Source organism: Pholis gunnellus, assembly GCF_910591455.1.
Source record: "Pholis gunnellus genome assembly, chromosome: 12".
NCBI classification, from domain to species: Eukaryota; Metazoa; Chordata; class Actinopteri; order Perciformes; family Pholidae; genus Pholis; species Pholis gunnellus.
In genome coordinates this window covers 16,206,378-16,227,570 of record NC_136539.1, presented here as the reverse complement: position 1 = coordinate 16,227,570, position 21,193 = coordinate 16,206,378, and the positions used below count along the sequence as shown (strand labels likewise).

Here is a 21,193-nt window from a genome sequence, read left to right as displayed (position 1 = left end):
ACAAAAAGATCTGTAGGTAAAAGATCTGTAGGTAAAATAAGCTGTGTCTTATAAGACAGATGTTATGTTAAAGGTCACTTACTGTAGTTTAGGATGCACCATCAGCCTATAAATTCCCTCTAAGATATATCTATACGATTGACTAGTGGTTTTTATCTTGTATAAAGATATATTAATGGCATCAATTCTATTTAATGTCATTGTATAGCACAATATCTAACAAAAGCAGTTCAGTGTGATTTACATGAGGACAAAAACAAAGCAGCAAAAATGTACAAATAAACAGACCAACAGTCTGAAATGTAAATGTTTGTCTAAATGTTGAAATGCTGGACCACAGTACCAAAGATGCAAAAGGTGCCATATTTAAAGATGCAAGCTTAAATCTGAACTAAAAATATTAATGTTTGAATCCATCATTCAACATTGACATTTTCTCCATGAATGAGAACCACTTGAGTCCCTCCGTTTATTAAAAATCACAGCATCCTGTTGGCACGGGGCTCTTTAGGAATATAATATTTGATTGAGTATGAGGAAGAGCTTCCGATCGGCTCATAGCGCCGTTATAACGGAAGGAAAAACAAGTCATTTGCAGAATAGACTGTGTTATATAAGGCAATTTGATTTGAGTGACGTGTTTGTGTTGCACGGTTTGGAAGAGTCACTGTTCTAGTAGCTCAACAAGCAAAGCTGTGAAAACCACTTCCTCTCAGCATGTTATCAGCTCTGCAACCTGCAAACAGGCATATCTGTAGGCCTAAAGATACTAGTACCTTGTTTCCTCGTCATCAACTGCTCTCTAGATTACTCACTACTCACTTACCATCCAGAGCAGACATTGGCTGAAGAATGGGAACGCGCACAGGGTTAAACTTTAATATATGAGTTTTAGATTAAGGGTGATGGCTGGAAATGTGGAAATACTCTTTAGTGCTAGGCCTAAACAACTACAGTTATTTGTGCTTTTTGTCATGAAGGTAAGAAAGCAACAGCAAACTTCCTGCTGAAAACACTCAACACACGTGTGGTCTGAACATTGCAGGCAACTGGAGTTCACACAAGCTCAATATAGTGGGATTCGTATTCCAGTAATGTAAATGCACTTATTATCGTTACAGGTTTTTGCACTGATTGCATCACTCTATTGTAAAATTGTCAATATTCTCCATTATAACAGACCACTATAATGAAGGGCTGATGTGTTTAGTGGGGTCGAAAGGATAAATCATTAACACTATTTATTATTGATGATACTATTTTGCCTTGAAAGTCTAAAATACTGCAGAATTAAATGTCATCCTGCACTGACCTTGTTGCCTTGTCAAGCCCTTTCCCGCCAGGTAAACAAATAAAGTCAGGAATTGATTTAAAATGCTTACATCTGATTTGAATGGCTCGGAAATTCAAAAGTATGGCGTTAAAATGTATTAATAGGCTTTCAATAATGAGACATGTCATAATGAAGAGGTAGTGTGTCATTCTTATTATTATATGACTTGACCTGAGATTTTGATGATATGATTTTTAATTGTATAATGTTTAATGGCAATGACTGATGAGTTGCTATTATCATCCAGAGCAGAGCAGTGAAGCGCTGTGTTGTTTGATTTGTCTCAAAACTTTAAGTCCCTCGGGGCTGAAGTGGAACATTCCGACAACACCTGAAGGCAGCTAAAGCACCCCTTGGGATGAATTGTCTGTGGGTTAAATAAAAACGTGTGATGTGATGGTGTGTGTGTGTGTGTGCGCGTGTGTGTGCGAGTGTGTGTGTGTGTGTGTGTGTGTGTGTGCAGGAGGAGGAGCCCGCGCTCCTTCGCCGTGATAATAGGCTGCTGCCTCGGCTCTGTTATCTTCCGTTCCCCGCCGTCCGAGCAGCGGATCTCCTCCGGACCTGCTCCAGGATTTAATCTAATTCTTATGAAACTTCGCTACTAGCCGGAGCGCTCCTCCCATGGTGTCCCCGGGAGACTCCCCCGGCCTGTACTCGACTTTACGGAAACTATCGGCGACCGTGTGGGGGTCTTGGAAATCATGGCAACGTGGTTTTTGAATCAGGTCCTCTGTGTGTCTCTGTCGGTCCTCCTGCTGGGTCTGCCGGGGCCCCTCGGGGCAGGTACCCCCACCATCAACAGCACGGATCCGGTAACAGCAGGATTGCATTATTCCACCGCCACAGATGAACTCGGTAACATGGAAAGCAGTGAAACGTCAACTTCACACTCCAGCGAGAGTTTATCCCCATCACAGAGGAACATCCTGCTCACACACACCGCTGAGACACACACTGCTGCTGCTGCTGCTGCTGCAGGACATCTGGGTAAGACCCGTCTCACTGTGGCCTCTAACGACAAGTGCAACTTGACTAAACAGTTCACTTTGCTGAGTTCACCCACTTTATTGCACTCTTGGTCATTTATTTACCCTTCAAAGCAAAGACTCCAAAATGTCTGTTTTCATTGTAACCATAATAACATAAGATTGATTTGGAGAAGTGCCTACAATAGAAATTCCACAGCAAAGCTCATTTATAATAATATGTAATGTATAAACAATTTGTTTTGGATAGTTGTAATATCTTAGTGAAAAAGCCAACGTGCATGTTGCCACACATTGCATGACAACTGATAAGCATCCTAGACACAGTGTCATGAAACAAGTGCATTTTATCTTTTTGTTTGGTTTGCGTCAGTATAGAGCTGAAACTAACAATTATTGTCATTAAATGTTATTTTCTCCATTGATTGAGTTATGTGAGAAATGTCCATCGCAAGTTCCTAAATCCTAAGTTGACGTATTTAAACTGCTTCATTTGTTCGACCAACACTTCAAGAAGCACTCTTTTAATATTGTAGAAGACTGAGAAAAAACACAAAATATTTACAAGTGAGACGCTGGACCCAGAGCGTTATTTCAGCATTTTTGCTTAAATTAATTAATTAAACAATCAATCGCTGAATGCAAATCAATTTTACGTCGCTGATCAATTCCTCGACTAATTGTTTAATTTCTACTTCAATATAAAAAGTGTGTTTTGGGCTCATACTGTACGTTTATATGTGTGGAGCTCACTCATAGACAGTTATAAGATATAAATCCTACCAGCACTTTAAACTGACAGACCTTTCTCATGAACGAAGCCCGGCAGAAGACTTGTAGTTTTATAGAATTATAGTTAACACGTTAACTTGGTCCATAAATGCAGGTTCACCAGTTTATCTTGACTCATTCACTTAATTTGCTGAAGCCAATGAACACTCAGAGACCCTCTCGTGCATATGTAACTCTTATCATGAGCCATCAGATCTGATCAGCGTCTATACTCTTCCTTTGCTAGTTTCCTGTTAGAGCCGAGGTGACATGTCTTCACCGGCTCATACAGGTGTTGATAAGGTGTATGCACCGCTGTATACGTTGCTCAAGAGCATCCTGTCACATGTGACCCCTGAAGAGCTGAATCCAGGTCCCCCATACGGCCTGTAGCTTCAAGAGATCACGTCTCAGAACAGCGATGTAGTTACCGATTTCTAAGATACAGCGATGCAAAATATAAATGAATGAATAATACAAACCCAAGCCAATAGGAAGAAAGAGAGATTTAAGCCCCGAGGCTACGAATTAAGATTTTTTTGTAATAGTTTTCCCGTTCAAATCTGCACAACTACCTCTTTATAACCTTAATATAGCTGCAATGCAACCGCACTCCTCTTATTATTAACATGCTACTATTACTAACTACTACTACTAACACTACTAATGCTACAGTTTGCCAATCGATCACAGTACAGTGTACCATATACTCTACTAATAGTACACATGCAGCACAGCATGTACAGCAGTTTTGTAATGATGCTCCATATCTCTCTCTCTCTCTTGCTCTCTGATGCTATATTTTATTAATTTTAGTGAAATATGAAACTATAAATACTGTGTCAATGAATGGAATAATGACATACTGTGTCATTGGCTTCTGCATTTGAACCCGAAGTATTCTGCATTTATAAACTGATACAACTAAACACGTACATAAAACTGACTGTTGCACTGAGACGTGGTCACAGGCTATACGTCCTACAAGTTAACAGCGATGGCAGCGATAACTTAAGATGGCCATTGTGAAGGGTTTTTGTTTTTGTCCAGTGAGATTCTTGCTCGGTTTCAGTCATGCTCGGTGCGTCCAGGCTGGGAGCTGCCCAGTGCTACTCAGGGAAAATGTGTGGGGGGAATGCAAAGAGTAGTTCCTGCTAAAGAACGATAAAGTGGAAATGATTCACTGATTTCACCCACACTCACCTTTCCTGTTCCGAACAATAATGTCGAATCACTGAATATTACAACATTTCTCAGCAACAAATTACTTATTTGATCTGTAGGCAATGAAAAACCAACCGCTATATATATATATATATATATATTCACAACCTCATTCCGGCGTCCATCCTCATTCATATGATAACACTACTGCATTTGCTGGAATGAATATGCAAGCCACAGAGCTCCTGGTGTAAAGACGACATCACGGCTCTGTTAACAGCTGAGAGCTGAGAGATAAACAGCGGAGAATCTGGGAGTGTCCCTCACTGGTTGCCAACACCACGTTCCTGTCTGAGTTTTGTTGCCCGGACTTTATCCAGAGAGAGAGAGAGAGAGAGAGAGAGAGAAAATGAAATAATGAGAGACACACATAGAAATAGAGTCCAGTGGCCCAGGTTCTCCTCACAGACTCCCAGTGGGACGGGCTGTTCTGCAGTTGAACTCTCCCCTCCATTGGTTTTGGATGGTGGCTGCTGGTGGCTGTGTGTGTGTGTGTGTGTGTGTGTGTGTGTGTGTGTGTGTGTGTTGGCTGTCAGGATGCTGTCCAGTACCGACGCTCAGCCTCAGAGTGCTGTTGTTCCAGTCCGGGGCTGCTGGAGACCGGCCAGGTAACAGGCTGTCAGACAGCATCAGTGGTGGGCAGAGAAACGTACCTTTTTCTCTCACATACACTTGATACTTTAAGACTTCTAGTTGAGCTCACTAGTTATGTAATTGTAAAGCGGCACTCGTCAATATTTATACCTAACATTGAGGGATGAATCCTCAGATAGTAATCCCCTCAGTTCTACGATGCATTTTTAGCGTCTCTCGGCTCATTGTTTTGGTTTTTCTGACGGTCAGTCTCACCGTCTCTCATGGAGATCTTTCCAGCTGCAGCAGGCGGCTGCTTTCAGCCACTCTGCTACTGTACACAACCTGCCCTGCATCAAACAGCTGTGAAACAAAGTTAGCTTGTGGACACAATGGAGCATTCGGCTGGATGGGGAAAAAGGCAACCGTATGCTAACTTGTTCACCATGTCAACATAAAAAAAAAACTATGATAGATCAATGCTGTGATGACCAACCGCTCCTCTGACACTGAGCATGAAAACACGCCCAGATCCACGGTGACAGTTTTCTGCCAGAGCCTTGTGCTCACTCAGCTTTAGGAAGGAAATGGCCAATTCCCAAGGGAGACCGTCAGCGCCATATTTAGGAACCTCAAGCCTTTGTCAAAAGCTTACGAGCCGGTTCTGCCAATTGTTCTCCGCCCCAAAATTCATTGCCTCTGCAGCAAGCAATGTTTCTTCTGACAGCATCTTCCCCCTTTTTTCTGCGGCGGTCTGTTCAGGCCAGACACGGCCTGGTGAGCAGCCTCTGGTGGCCACAGCTGGAAGTGAGCCACTCTATGGACAGATAGCAAAGGAAAGCACAGAAACAGCCAGACCATGAATATTGTTTAGTCGGCATATTGTTTGAAGAATAAAGAATACAAGCAGCCAGGCATTAAGTTACCTGGTTCACATAACAGTGGGTTGCATTGGCCTGTTTTGCCATTGAGATCACAACGGTCTGTGATTTGCATACATTTGCCTACTTTGAAAACACATGAACAGTTCCTCGTGAAATGAAGACTCTTTTATTACAAGTTAAAAGAGTTTATGTCCTGTCAGTAAACATTTTTGCAGATCTTCTTCTCCAATTGATGGATTGTTGTTTGGTCTATAAAGTGTTAGAAAATAGTCAAAAATGCCATGGCCCTGCTTGATGTGTTCAACAAACTGTCCAAAATCCAAAGTTTTCAATGTACAGTGATGTAAAAAAATGGCTGAAACAACTTTAAAGGGATTTTTCTGTCAATCGACTAATTGATTAATCAACTACTTGTTTCCGCAACGATACTGTGCGATAGCTTTGTGCTGGAATTATTTGTATGTATACATATAAACACAATGTACATTTGTTTGCCTTTTGCCATGTGTATGTAGAAATGTATAAAACAGTTGATGACAAAACAATGATACTGTGAAGCAGCATCGCTTAGTAATGTTTTGGTTTTTTTCACAGACACTGAACAGACACAAACCTTCACAGAAACAAGCAGCAGGTCACTAGAGGACATTATTCAGTCTACTGAACCACTCACCTCCACCCGTGTTGTAGCTACGACTGAGACCAGCAGCATCAGCGACAGCATCAGCACCAGCGCCACCAGCAGCACCACCAGCAGTAGCAGCGACAGCACCACCAGCAGCACCACCACCAGCAGCAGCACCAGCAGCAGCAGCAGCAGCAGCAGTAGCAGCGACAGCACCACCAGCAGTAGCAGCAGCAGCAGTAGCAGCAGCAGCAGCAGTAGCAGCAGCAGCAGCAGCAGCAGCAGCAGGGACTGGAAGGACATTACTAAAACAGACCAGGTCTCAGACGCCTCCCCAGCTGTGTCCTGGGAGGCTAGTTCCTGGATGTGGACGGAGGAGGACAGACTCCCACGGGACAGCCCAGACACCACCCTCCGACTAGGAGACGCCTCATCCTTGACGTCCCACGCAGCCGTCCACACCGACAGCACCGACACTTCCACCACCATCAGCCGCGCTGGGGAGAGGACCCTGCTGTCTGTCACCTCCTCTTCCAGCAACAGCACCTCCTCTGCCTCTACGGAGGACTCCAACTCCCATCAGCCCCCCTCCACCTGGGGTATTTCTGCTAGCGCTACAGAGACTGAGGACTACACCCACAGCTCCCCGTCCACCAGGACTGACAGTCGGGACACAACAGACCAACACATGACCCCCTCCTTTAAGGGGCTATATCCAGAGACGGAGAGCGCAGGGGGGTCCAGAGGAACCCAAAGTTTAACCGGACAACCTAATGCCACCCATCATCAATACACCTCAACATCAGAGGAGACCTCCGACTCCACACCACCTCTCAGAGTGACCGAGCCCAGCACTGACCAATCTGAGGCGTCCGTTTCCTCCATACCTACCGTCACCTCACCTGCACAAGGCCCCACTAACATCTCAGGGTCAGAGCAGGGGTCGGGCTCTAGTGTTACAATCTCCACTGAGTCCTCCACCGGAGCTCACAGATCCAGCACTCAGAACCAGGAGGGTACTGAGGGGGTTTCATCGCAGACCAGGGAGGACAGCGGGGGCTTGGATCTGACCACAGCGACGCCTACGGTCATCAGTAGTACATCTCAAGTGTCTCTAACAGACACTCCAGTGCCCGTTACCGAGGTCTTCCTCACCACCACGCCTGTCACTGTAACCGAAAGGTACGTTTTTACTGTAATTAAATAGAAAATAGGATAATGGTTCTAGGAAATGTATTATATTTTTGGATGAAACTGCTAAAGCCTACTCTATGTCGAGAGGTCAGTCCCGATGTTGTGAAGATGAAACTTCTTGCAAATGCTCTTTTCAGTTATTGTCTGTAAGACATTTGGTTTAATTCTTCTCTCTCGAACAGATCACAGATAACAGAGGAAGACACTTTCAAAGCCACTGTGTCCACCACCAACCCCACCACCCTTCCTCTTACACCCGCGACCTCATCCTCCGTGTTTAGTAGCTCCGCTAGCACCTCTACCCCGGGGTCGCCTACCGCGGCCACCATCCCGCCGCGCACCACATCCTCCTCCACATCCTCCACCCCGGCCCTTCTGACCTCTGCAGCGCACCCAACTCACCGCGTGACGCCCACCCAAACTCAGGAGCCCTCAACTTGGACGGCTAACCCCACGGACGCCACCACTCTGCAGGCAGAAACAAGCACAGGCACTCCAGGAATCGCCACGACTCATAGGCAGCGCGTCACCACCACCACCACCACCTACACCCACGGCGCACCAACCAAGAGTACGGAGCCTCTGCAGACCACAGGGCGACAGACAGAACGAGGAACTACAGAGCCCGTGGGGACGACATCACCCACCAAGGCCCCAACACCCCCAGGTTAGTGGTCTACACTCTTCCTTCATTTTAAGTGACTCTTGACATTCCGTTTTCACAGCGACAAAGTGTCCCTCTCTTTTGTAGCTGTATACCAAAAAAGCATTTCACTTCCAGATCAGATGACGAAGCTCACCTATTACAAAAATAGGAAAAAAAACACTGTTTGTGCCAAATAATTACACTGATTTGAACCTTTTTGATGGTTCGATTTTTTTGTTGTTTTATGGTAAAATACCGTATCTCCTCTCTGAACTCCAGGAAACCCTTGCGTGTCAAACCCTTGTATGAACGGAGGGATGTGTGTGAGCTATAAGGGGCATCAATTCATCTGCCACTGTCAGCAGGCATGGACGGGACCGACCTGCAACCAGGGTGAGCGCCAACTCCTCCTCTTCTTCCTGACAGGTCGACAACATCATTGTCAGCATGCATGCTATGTTAACTCTTGTGTTTCAATGTACCCAAGCAAATAGATTTTTTCATACAGTGCTGAGGATTAAGATACGTATCCAGGTATCAGTTGTAAGCGAAGGCCCGTGTAGAAATTGTATTGTTATACCAGCATGTACTTGTGTGTCCAGATGTGGACGAGTGTGAGAGGGACCCCTGCCCCGTCGGGTCCAGGTGTGTCAACACGCGAGGTTCCTTCAGCTGTGAGTGTCCGCTCGGGTTCGACCTGGAGGATGGACGCACATGCACCAGAGGTAAAACCCCTTTAATACATCACAGCAAAACGACAATTCGATCACAGATGACGGAAATACGCAAGCATAAATTAGACATGAACTCTTAAAGTTGTTTCCCCAAAGGCCTTCTCTTGATTCACCGACAGTATATTTCCCCTTCTATAGCAAAGGCGTTTCTGGGAACTTTCAGTGTGAACAGGCTGCCACACGACCCTGTTATCTTCACGAGCGCCACCATGCATGAGATCCAGAGGGAGATCGTCCAGCTGGTGAGAGGCAGTCGCACATCGCTGCATTGACTCTGCTCCTTTCTGAGAAAAACTCAATTGGGCTCATGTGTATTATGTCTCCCACTCACTCTCTTCCTGTCTCCACCTCAGCTCAATGCTTCATTGTCAGTCCTCCGAGGATACAGCCGCTCGACGCTGAGTAAGAAGTAAGTCCTTGCCATCACTAAACCACTCCATTACAGATTGTAAAGCCCTCTGAGGCAAATAAACGTAATTGTTATTGTTCCGTATCTGTTATATTATCAAAATCACAAAAGAACAAAGTGGTTATAGTTATATTTACCCCACCAGCCTTCACATTTTTTAGCTAAATGATGCAACGTGGACGATTTGTCAGTGTGTACCTCCGTACTGACCTCTGATCTCTTCCCCACAGAGGAGAGGACGGGGTCCGTATCTCAGCTGTCAACATGTTTTCCATTACCACCGATGTGACGGGCGCAGAGGTCTACAACAGCATCCAGATGTCTCTCAGCAACTGCAGCTCCTCATTGGCCCACTGCCGGATGGTGCTGCACCACCAGCTCACTTACCACGGTAAAAACTAAAAACTAGCAACCGTAATTATCAGGTTTACTTTTGCTCATTTTAGCCAAATTGAATACAGTTTTTAACTGACCGACTTTAAATGTGATTGAGGGCAGAATGGAGCTGTGAATGTGTTTACAGCCACTAGAGGGCACCATTTAGCCGTAAACAGCTCCCCACAGTTACATCATTACATCGCTGAAAATCTTCAACATCCAGCTGCTATATTTCACAACGGCTACACAGAATCTTACAATAACAGCAGAGCACAAGTGAACAATACTACAACTCACTGAAATAAGATCACTGTGAGCTCACACATACAGCAGAAATGTATGCAAGATGGTTGAAAATCTTGACTTCCTCTTGAGATGAAACCTAATATCCCTGTGCTGTTGTACTCATGAGTTATTGTGTCCACCCCGTGTTCCAGTGGAAAGCCTGTGTGTGGCCCAGAAGACTCAGTGCGATACAGAGCGCTCCACCTGCACAGACAACAGCGGCACAGCCAACTGCCAGTGTCTTCAAGGTTACTACAAACACAACCCTGAAGACCTGTCCTGCTTAGGTGAGCTAAGTGTGTGCATGTGTGTTTTTAAATGACCAAATACAACAATGACAAGCAGATGATAAAAAAAAAGCAAAGTGCATATTATAATATGATTAAAAATGGAATTAACCTGATTAAAATGACAGCAAAGTGTTTCCTTCCTGACAGAAACTAAATTTACATTAATATTTCACATGAAATTCATCGAAACCAAGGCATTTTAGAAAATCGATTGGCTTTGGAACTCCTGGTACCAAACTTCTTTCTGAAATAAAACGTCTTGTTTCAGAATGTGGAGATGGCTACAAGCTGGAAAATGACACCTGTGTCCCGTAAGTACAACTTGATTTCATTTTTCCTGACAGAATTGATCTGCTCACGCTGAGCGATTTTCTCACTGCAGATTCTGTTTCTTGTTTTTCAGCTGCATGTTTGGATTTGGAGGATTCAACTGTGGAAACTGTAAGTCAGGCATTGAACAGGCATAATATAAAACCTTTAGCTTCAACAGAAGATGCTTTTTGTGAACCAAATACAAATTTGCCCTCATGATCTTTACGTGGGTTTTTAAAGTGTAGCGTTTAATATGTTGTTATTTGACGTTGCAGTTTACAAGCTGATCGCAATCGTGGTGTCACCTGCAGGAGGCGCTCTGCTCCTCATCTTCATCATTGCTCTCATTGTCACCTGTTGCAAGTAAGTTCTTGATACTAGTGCAGTAATCTGCCTTGCCCTACCGTATTCGTAAGTTGATGATTACAAAACAAGGGATCGTAGACTACAAGTGCAATTATCTGTTGGCCGAATATTTAGTGACTTAAAGGATCAGTTCGTGCAAAGAACCAAAAAAGCACAGTTCCTTTACCTTCAATGGTTTAATGAATGGTCTGGCGACATTTGGCAGGTTTAACTTTTTAACAATGTTTGATCTCAAAGGAAAGACAAGAATGACATCAACAAGATCATCTTCAAGAGTGGAGACCTGCAGATGTCCCCATACGCAGACTTCCCCAAAAATAACCGCATATCCACGGAGTGGGGCAGGGAGACCATAGAGATGCAAGAGAACGGCAGCACCAAGAACCTGCTGCAGATGACTGACATTTACTACTCTGTAAGGAGACATGCGACACAACTCTCGTTTCATCTCCCACTCTCTCTTCGTTTGTCTTCGTTGTTCAAGTGAAGCACTTGTTTGTGTGTTTAGTTAGATTCGATGAATCTGTTCATTACATCTTAACACATTTTCTCTCTCTCTTTCTGTGCTCTTTTCCTCAGCCTGCGTTGCGTAACGCAGACCTTGAGAGAAACGGCCTGTATCCGTTCACAGGTCTGCCGGGTTCTCGCCACTCGTGCATCTACCCCGCCCAGTGGAACCCCTCCTTCATCAGTGACGATTCACGAAGACGAGACTACTTCTAACTGCTCCACCTTAAAGACACACACACACAGAAACCATCTCTTATACTGTAAATTGTGACGCGATATGATGGTTTTCTGTCACAGTAAGAGACATTTCATCATTTTGCATGTTTTAGCTCATTTACTTTAACTCACACATTACATTGCTGCTGTGTTAACAAAGATGGTTTAATGTGTTATTCGTGCCTCACAGGCAGCTGCTGACTCTCATTTACTTCACCGTATGATGGGAAACAATTTGCAGACGCTTGAAACGTGCTTGAGGTACACGATCATTGACAGTAAACAATCTGTCTTGTTGCTGCCTGGTCACGAAGTTGAAAAGTCTGCACACGGCATTAATGCACAATGATTAATAAAAGCAGATATGGTGTTCACTGTGTTCAGTCACTGTGCTCACAGACAGGAATGTGAATTATTGATCGACAGGAATGTGGAAAAACACAACACGGGTTAAGAAAAAATAAAATAAAAATGGCAGTGATGTGAAGTGTAAGAAATAGACTAGAACATGCAAAATCATTGATCTTGACCTTTAAGTGCTGATATATGAATATGTGTGTGACACTGCTGTGATTTGAAAATATTCAGTTTCTTCTTAGATAATAGTCTAAGAATTAAGTATTGATGGAACAAGACAATAACAAACCACTGAAGGATGCACAAAAGTTCTGTTTAATAGAAACTGATGCCAACATGTATTTATTCCCTCTATGTCCGAGTCCTTGACATGTAGCATAATGGACATCTCATATACTGTACACACTGAAAGACTGAAGAGGGATAAACGTGTGTCTTGTGTGTGTGTGTGTGCGTGTGTGTGTGTGTGAGAGATTGTGTGGGTTTTAAATATTGTTTGTTATGTGTGTGTGTGAGGAGTAATTAACTACCAGAAGGATCATAACTGTCAATGACTGCAAAGAATGTAAATCTGTATCATAATTAGTTTGCTATTTCTGACATGGAGTATTATTTTCATGTGACTCTTTTTGTCTTAATGTTGATGTCATCTGTTGTTTCTGGCGTTTTAGTCAGATGTGCTTATTTAAATAAAAAAGATTCTCACACTCCACTCTTTTGGGTTTTAATTTATATAGGCTAAGATTGTTTAAACAAAGTGTTATTGCAAGTTTACACCATGTTTTAGTCGCACACAGTGCTACAAGATCACAACAAACTATCACATATTTTGTATTTAGAACAGTGGAAACAGTAGTTTGACAAAAATGAGTGAATAATGATTCCGAAACAATGGAACACAATAAAAACAGAAAGATGTCATTGTGACGTTTGCTGTCACACAACATCATTTTAGCATTTTCATTGAATCATTCAATATTTTGGAAAATATGTTTATTTGTTTCTATTTTGGGAGTTGGCCATGAGGCAATTAGCGTAGCTTTAGCATAAAGGCAAGGAAACAAGGAAACAGCTAGCCTAGCTCTCAATAAAGTAAAACATTCCAGTTGGCAGCATGTCTCAACAGAATATATGTAGTTTGTTTAGTCCTTCCACAAACATAAAAAAAAAATCATTTGTGGTTTTAAAGTGTGTATTGTGGATTTCTTGGAGAGCAACAGCCAGACAGTAACTTCTCAGAGCTTTATAATCATTGTGACATTGCCAGGAAAAAAGATGAGTTACTGAGCATAAGTATGATAATGCACTCCAGCCAGTTTACATGAGGTGAAGTAGCTATAACTGTAATGATGAATGTCCAAATGTCAGTGTGATTATTGGGTGAATGATGTGGGCAGTGCCCAGGAGGCAAACTGGAACCTCTCCAGCTACCAGTCCACACACCATGGTCTACTTGGTCCTCCGGTTCCCAAGACAAGTCACCACGGACTGAGCTCCTGCTGCCCCACATGGTGGTGCTGCTTTGGTGCTCATTTGTATACAGTGTAATAGATTCAGAATTCAGTAACTGGAAGTCTGTCAGCTTCTGCTAATATATTCAAATCTATAATAACAAAGCTCATTTGTGCAATTTATTTATTCCTCCCTCCCCGACAGGTTAAGACGTCTATTCCCAGCCTACTCTGTATTTGTAAAAGAGCTCCATAAAGCTATTGCAAAGAGGGAATGTTACTATCACTTACTACACACACACACACACACATACACACATACGTACATATATATTCTATACACATCTATTATCTATTATTTTTTAATCATGTTTTTAATCTCTCTCGCTCTCTCTCTGCCAATGTCACTCAGTGACCACAGTCATGACCATTTTCCTGATGTTGGCCCTTTAACTTCATATGATCCTGTTACTGTTTCACTTTTCAGACACTGTGTAGATTCTCTAACTCTTTTTCTGATTCATGTTATAAAAATGTCAACTTTCTAAACGTAAATCTATGTGCTTGGAAAACAAACTTTGTAAGGAAAATCACAAATAGTCATGTTGAAAAATTATTGTAAACCCACGAAATAAAAGCATGAATTAATGTGTTTATTGATTTTTTAGGCAAATTCACAAGTATATGATTTACAAACATAATTTAATTTGCATTATATTCAAATAACTCGTTGCATTGCATAGAGTTGGAGAGCCTTACTGGCTTTAGTTGTGAGCTCTCTACGAGGGAAGAAGACAACAGAACGGAAACAGCAAAGAGATCAAAGATGGATTTACAAACATATGCCCTCATTAATGGACCTTTGTTTTTTCTTAACATCGTGACTATTGCATTTTACATGTGTTGCATGGTCCGTCCACTTCACGGGGAAAGGATAAAGCAACCTCTGAAGCTTCTCCTGTGGTCTTTGATTTGCTTTACAATAACTTACACGGTGTCAGTTATTGCCTTTGTCTCTTCTCTATATGCCAAAAGCTTCAAGATTGCTCAAATCTTTTATGTGTTGATGGTCTGCAGTGTGTCCAATAGTATGACCTCCTCTGTCTGGCTGAACTTCTTCTACTGCATCCAGATTGTACCTGCACAGAGAGCTCTCTTCATCTGGATTAAGAAGAATGTCAAATCCATCATGTACTGCTTTTGGATTGCTGAGAGAATTTACAGTTTGTTTGATTTTACTTCCATGTATATCCTCACTATTCCTCTGTATGGATTTGCAATCAGCAACCATTCCACAGTGGTTCATGACATGCCTGCAAAAGATTTCTTGGAATATTTCCGTGACAGTATGTTTGTCATTGTGTTTTCCATAATGAAGGTGCACTTTGTTTTCTGTCTGTGTGTTATGGTGATGTCCAGTGGTTCTACTGTATTCTACCTGTGTGGACACATGCGTCGTATGGTAGCAAATGGACAACCTCTGTCCTGTCCACAGTTAAGGAATCAGGTGAGGGTCACCGTCACCGGCATCCTACAGGGAGTTCTGTATGTGTTCTGTGCTTCTTGGACCATCGTAAGTTCTTTTTCTGGGGGCGGTTTTGTAGAGTACGGTTATACACCTATCGATTGCACTGTCATCAACTTGTACATATTAGGCACTTTGTTCAACCTGGGAGCTGGTCAGGCTGTATTCAGACAGAGAGCAGCACACATCTGGCTGAGAGCAGCTCAGTGCTGCAAAGCACCTCAAGAACAACAGTCTGAACAAGGAGTATGATACTGAAGCTCAAACCAGAAGACCAGCGCTCTGCTGAGGAGAACCTAAGACACTTATGAATCTACATGGATGCAAGCTGCCCCTGAAGCTTGGAATATTATCGTAGGAGATCAGAGCTACTTATGTGTTTTGTTAAAATATGGAATTATTCATGTACTGATATGATTTTGTTTTAATGTCATATACAGTTAGATGCCACCTTAACTGTAAAAAATGATGTCTTCATTAATATATATTATATATTTACAGCTCTGTAAATGCTTTATTCCTGCTTTTCATATGCATTGATTGTGTATTTGACTGTTTCATATTATTGTTTGTCATTCTCTTCTTAAGGGGTACATATGTAAGCTTCTTTTGTAGTTCTTATGTAAGGGTCAAGCTTACTGTGTCTCATTAAAATGTATCTAACATGAATCACTTGTGTTCATCTTTAGTAGTTTGAATGATGTCTGTGTTGCTGTTGCATACTTAATGAATTGGATTTAAAAATCATCATATAGTTTTGTGATTTTGTTACATGTCACATCTGTCCACAGCTGTGCGAACGGCCCTTGAACTCAAATTTAGGTCATCAGCTTGTTGTCGGCCCTTAAATCTTCCATGATTGCTGCTACTTTTTGAGTTTTCAGACACCATGTCAAAGGCTCACATAATGAGGATTAACAAACTTAATAAAGAGACAATAGAGTTCTCTTTTTCCTGTCAAATCTCAAACATTGGGGTCTTCTGTCCCTCTCTCGCTGGCACTGGGTGAGTCATGACAGGTACACGAGACAACTGCACCAGCTGTTATTTGAGCTGTTTGTGAAACTGAGTTGAAGTTCTAGTTGTTGATTTTTTATAGAAGTGCTTTGCGTTCATCAAAGAAACCCGTATTAGGTTATTGTTATTTTAATAATAACAATAGTATTAATATGATTCAGATAAAAAATCTCACAATTACATCTGTATCTTGTAATTATGATGATTATGAAATAATCTTCTTGAATTCTTTTGATAATTATGAGATAGGAATCTCATAATTATGTAAATGCAGGTGTGTGTGTGTGTGTGTGTGTGTGTGTGTGTGTGTGTGTGTGTGTGTGTGTAGGTGTGTGTGTGTGTGTATGTGTGTGTGTGTGTGTATGTGCATGTGTGCATATTATGTAAGTGCATATTTGCATGAAAAAAAAGTTCCCTGAGAGTGTCATTGTTTGACCATTTTAGTATTTTTGCATGTTTTAGTTCATTTATTTTAACTCACACATGACTTTGCTGCTGTGTTAACAAAGATGGTTTAATGTGTTATTCGTGCCTCACAGGCAGCTGCTGACTCTCATTTACTTCACCGTATGATGGAAAACAATTTGCAGATGCTTGAAACGTGCTTGAGGTAGACGATCATTGACAGTAAACAATCATATCTGTCTTGTTGCTGCCTGGTCACGAAGTGCAGATTTGCTTGAAAAGTCTGCACACGGCATTAATGCACAATGATTAATAGAAGCAGATATGGTGTTCACTGTGTTCAGTGAACACCATACACCATACACCATACCAAACTGCATCACACAGTGATACAGTTTGTCAGGATGCTCTCAATGGTGCCTCGGTAAAAAGTGCATGATGGGTAGGGGTGTTCTTGCCTTCTTCAGTTTGCGGAGAAAGTAGAGGCGCCTCTTGGCCTTCTTTGCCAGTGATGTTGTGTTGGCTGTCCACGAGAGGTCCTCACTGATGTCCACCCCCAGGAATTTGGTGCTGCTCACTCTCTCTATATCAGCACCATTTATGGTCAGTGGTGGGTGTTGAGTGTGGTCTCTCCGGAAGTCAGCAACAATCTCCTTGGTCTTGCTGTTATTCAGAAGGAGGTTGTTGTCTCTGCACCACGTGGTCAGAAGGCTGACCTCCTTCCTATAGTGGGTCTCATCATCCTTGGTGATCTATTCCATCTATTCCCAGCCTACTCTGTATTTGTAAAAGAGCTGCATGGAGCTGCTTGAAGTTCTTGACAAGAGGGAATGTTGCTATCACTTACTAGACACACACAAACACACACATACGTACATATATATTCTATACATATCTATTATCTATTCTTTTTTTAATCATGTTTTTACTCTCTCTCTCTCTGCCAAAATCACTCAGTGACCAAACTCATGATCATTTTCCTGATGTTGGCCCTTTAACTTCATATGATTCTGTTACTGTTTCAGATTTCAGACACTGTGTAGATTCTCTAACTTTTTATCTGATTCATGTTATGAACATGTCAACTTTCTAAACCTAAATCTTTGTCTGGAAAACCAACTGTGTAAAGAAAATCAGAAATAGTCATGTTGAAAAATAACTGTAAACACATGAAATAAGAGCATGAATTAATGTGTCTATTGTTTTTTTTTATACACAATAATATGATTTATTTACATAATCTGATTTGCATTAGATGCAAATAACTCTGATTCGCTACATTGCATAGAGTTGGAGAGCCTTACTGGTTTTAGTTGTGAGCTCTCTACGAGGGAAGAAGACACCAGAACGGAAACAGCAAAGAGATTAAAGATGGATTTACAAACATATGCCCTCAGTAATGGGCCTTTGGTTTTTCTTAACATCGTGACACTTGCATTTTACATGTGTTGCATGGTCCGTCCACTTCACGGGGAAAGGATAAAGCAACCTCTGAAGCTTCTCCTGTGGTCCTTGATTTGCTTTAAAATAACTTACTTGGTGACAGTTATTTTTGCGGCGGGCTTTTCTCTACGTGCTGAACACTTCGCGATTGGCCAAATCTTTTTTGTGTTGGTGGTCTGCAGTATGTACAGTAGTATGACCTCCTCTGTCTGGCTGAAATTCTTCTACTGCATCCAGATTGTACCTGCACAGAGAGCTCTCTTCATCTGGATGAAGAAGAATGTCAAATCCATCATCTACTGCTTTTGGATTGTTGAGAGAATTTACAGTTTGTTAAATTTTACTTCCATGTATATCCTCACTATTCCTCTTTATGGAAATGGAACCAGCAACCATTCCACAGTGGTTAATGACATGCCTGCGAAAGAATTCTTGGAATATTTCCGGGACAGTTTGCATTTCATTGTGTTTGTCATAGTGAATGTGCACTTTGTTTTCTGTCTGGGTGTTATGGTGATGTCCAGTGGTTCTACTGTATTCTACCTGTCTGGACACATGCGTCGTATGGTAGCAAATGGACAACCTCTGTCCTGTCCACAGTTAAGGAATCAGGTGAGGGTCACCGTCACCGGCATCCTACAGGGAGTTCTGTATGTGTTCTGTGCTTCTTGGACCATCGTAAGTTCTTTTCATGTGAGCTATTCAGATATGCTCAGTGATGTATTTACATATTGCACTGTCATCAACTTGTACATGTTAGGCACTTTGTTCAACCTGGGAGCTGGTCAGGCTGTGTTCAGGCAGAGAGCAGCACACATCTGGCTGAGAGCAGCTCAGTGCTGCAAAGCACCTCAAGTACAACAGTCTGAACAAGGAGTATGATACTGAAGCTCAAACCAGAAGACCAGGGATCTGCTGAGGAGAACCTAAGACACTTATGAATCTACATGGATGCAAGCTGCCCCTGAAGCTTGGAATATTATCGTAGGAGATCAGAGGTTACTTACATGTTTTGTTAAAATATGGAATTATTTATGTATTGATATGATTTTGTTTTTATGTCATATATACAGTTAGATGTCTCCTCAACTGTAAAAAAAAATTGATGTTTTCATTCTCATATATTGTATAGTTACAGCTCTATAAATGCTTGATTCCTGCATTTCATATACATTGATTCAGAATTCAGTATCTGGAAAACTGTCAGATTCAGGAAATATATTTAAATATAATAACAGAAATGGATTTGTTAAATATATTCATTCCTGCCATCGAAATGTACTGCGAAATACCAGTTGCTGAATTGTGGCAATTCCTTTGGAAAACAAGCTGCAAAGTTTGTGTATTTTACTGTTTCATATTATTGTGTGTCATTCTGTACATAAGGGGTACATATGTAAGCTTCTTTTGTAGTTCTTATGTAAGGGCCAAGCTTACTGTGTCTTATTAAAATGTATCTAACATTAATCACTTGTGTTCATTTTTAGTAGTTTGAATGATATCTGTGTTATTATTGCATACTTAAATTCAGTGCTTTATAAACCAACAGCAGGATTTTAAAGTCAATTCTTTGTTGGACAGGAAGCCAGTGCAAAGACCTCGGGACTGGAGTGATGTGATCCACTTTCTTAGTCTTAGTGAGGACTCGAGGGAATGTTGCTTTCGCTTACTACACACACAAACACACACACATACGTACATATATATTCTATATCTATTATCTATTATTTTTTATCATGTATTTACTCTCTCTCTCTCTCTGCCGAAGTTACTCAGGCAACAAACTCAGATAATTTGCCTGATGTTGACCCTTTAACTTCACATGATTCTGTTACTCTGTTAGTTTTCAGACAATGTGTAGATCCTCTAACTTTTTATCTGATTCATGTTATAAAATTGTCAACTTTCTCAACCTAAATCTATGTGCTTGGAAAACAAACTTTGTAAAGATAATCACAAATAGTCATGTTGTAAATCATTATCAACCCAATAACTACAATTTGAAGTAAGTTCTGTGTTCCCTTTTACAAATTTCACAATAATATGATTTATTTACATTTTCTGATTTGCATTAGATGCAAATAACTCTGATTCGGTACATTGCAGAGAGTTGGAGTACCTTACTGGCTTTATTTGTGAGCTCTCTACGAGCGAAGAAGACACCAAAGCCAAAACAGCAAAGAGATTCAAAATGGACTTTCGAACATATGCCCTCAGTAATGGGCCTTTTGTTTTTCTTACCATCGTGACACTTGCATTTTACATGTTTTGCATGGTCCGTCCACTTCACGGAGAAAAGATCAAGCAACCTCTGAAGCTTCTCCTGTGGTCCTTGATTTGCTGTACAATAACTTACATGGTGTCAGTTATTGCCCTCGCCTCTTCTCTATATGCCAAAAGCTTCAAGATTGCTCAAATCTTTTTTGTGGTGATGGTCTGCAGTATGTACAATAGTATGACCTCCTCTGTCTGGCTGAACTTCTTCTACTGCATCCAGATTGTACCTGCACAGAGAGCTCTCTTCATCTGGATTAAGAAGAATGTCAAATCCATCATCTACTGCTTTTGGATTGCTGAGAGAATTTACAGTTTGTTTGATTTTACTTCCATGTATATCCTCACTATTCCTCTGTATGGATTTGCAATCAGCAACCATTCCACAGTGGTTCATGACATGCCTGCGAAAGATTTCTTTAAATATGTCCAGGAAAATATGTTTGTCATTGTGTTTTACATACTGAAGGCGCACTTTGTTTTCTGTCTGGGTGTTATGGTGATGTCCAGTGGTTCTACTGTATTCTACCTGTGTGGACACATGCGTCGTATGGTAGCAAATGGACAACCTCTGTCCTGTCCACAGTTAAGGAATCAGGTGAGGGTCACCGTCACCGGCATCCTACAGGGAGTTCTGTATGTGTTCTGTGCTTCTTGGACCATCTTAAGTTATTTTCCTGTGGACGGTTTTGTACAGATCGGTTATACATATACCGATTGCACTGTCATCAACTTGTACATGTTTGGCACGTTGTTCAACCTGGGAGCTGGTCAGGCTGTGTTCAGGCAGAGAGCAGCACACATCTGGCTGAGAGCAGCTCAGTGCTGCAAAGCACCTCAAGTACAACAGTCTGAACAAGGAGTATGATACTGAAGCTCAAACCAGAAGACCAGCGCTCTGCTGAGGAGAACCTAAGACACTTATGAATCTACATGGATGCAAGCTGCCCCTGAAGCTTGGAATATTATCGTAGGAGATCAGAGG

The 21,193-nt window shown here is 41.9% G+C and overlaps 1 protein-coding gene across 1 annotated transcript; it reads left to right on the top strand.

The window, feature by feature from the left end:
• The first annotated feature begins 1,884 nt into the window (after nucleotides 1-1,884).
• On the top strand, nucleotides 1,885-12,800 carry heg1 (heart development protein with EGF-like domains 1). The gene is made up of 14 exons (XM_079170344.1): nucleotides 1,885-2,320; nucleotides 6,366-7,578; nucleotides 7,773-8,257; nucleotides 8,516-8,629; nucleotides 8,839-8,961; nucleotides 9,109-9,212; nucleotides 9,324-9,379; nucleotides 9,610-9,770; nucleotides 10,195-10,329; nucleotides 10,601-10,643; nucleotides 10,736-10,773; nucleotides 10,920-11,007; nucleotides 11,248-11,425; nucleotides 11,590-12,800. The coding sequence occupies exons 1-14, from the start codon at nucleotides 2,035-2,037 to the stop codon at nucleotides 11,731-11,733; spliced, it is 3,168 nt and encodes a 1,055-aa protein (XP_079026470.1). The 5' UTR covers nucleotides 1,885-2,034; the 3' UTR covers nucleotides 11,734-12,800.
• The last annotated feature ends 8,393 nt before the right edge of the window (nucleotides 12,801-21,193 follow it).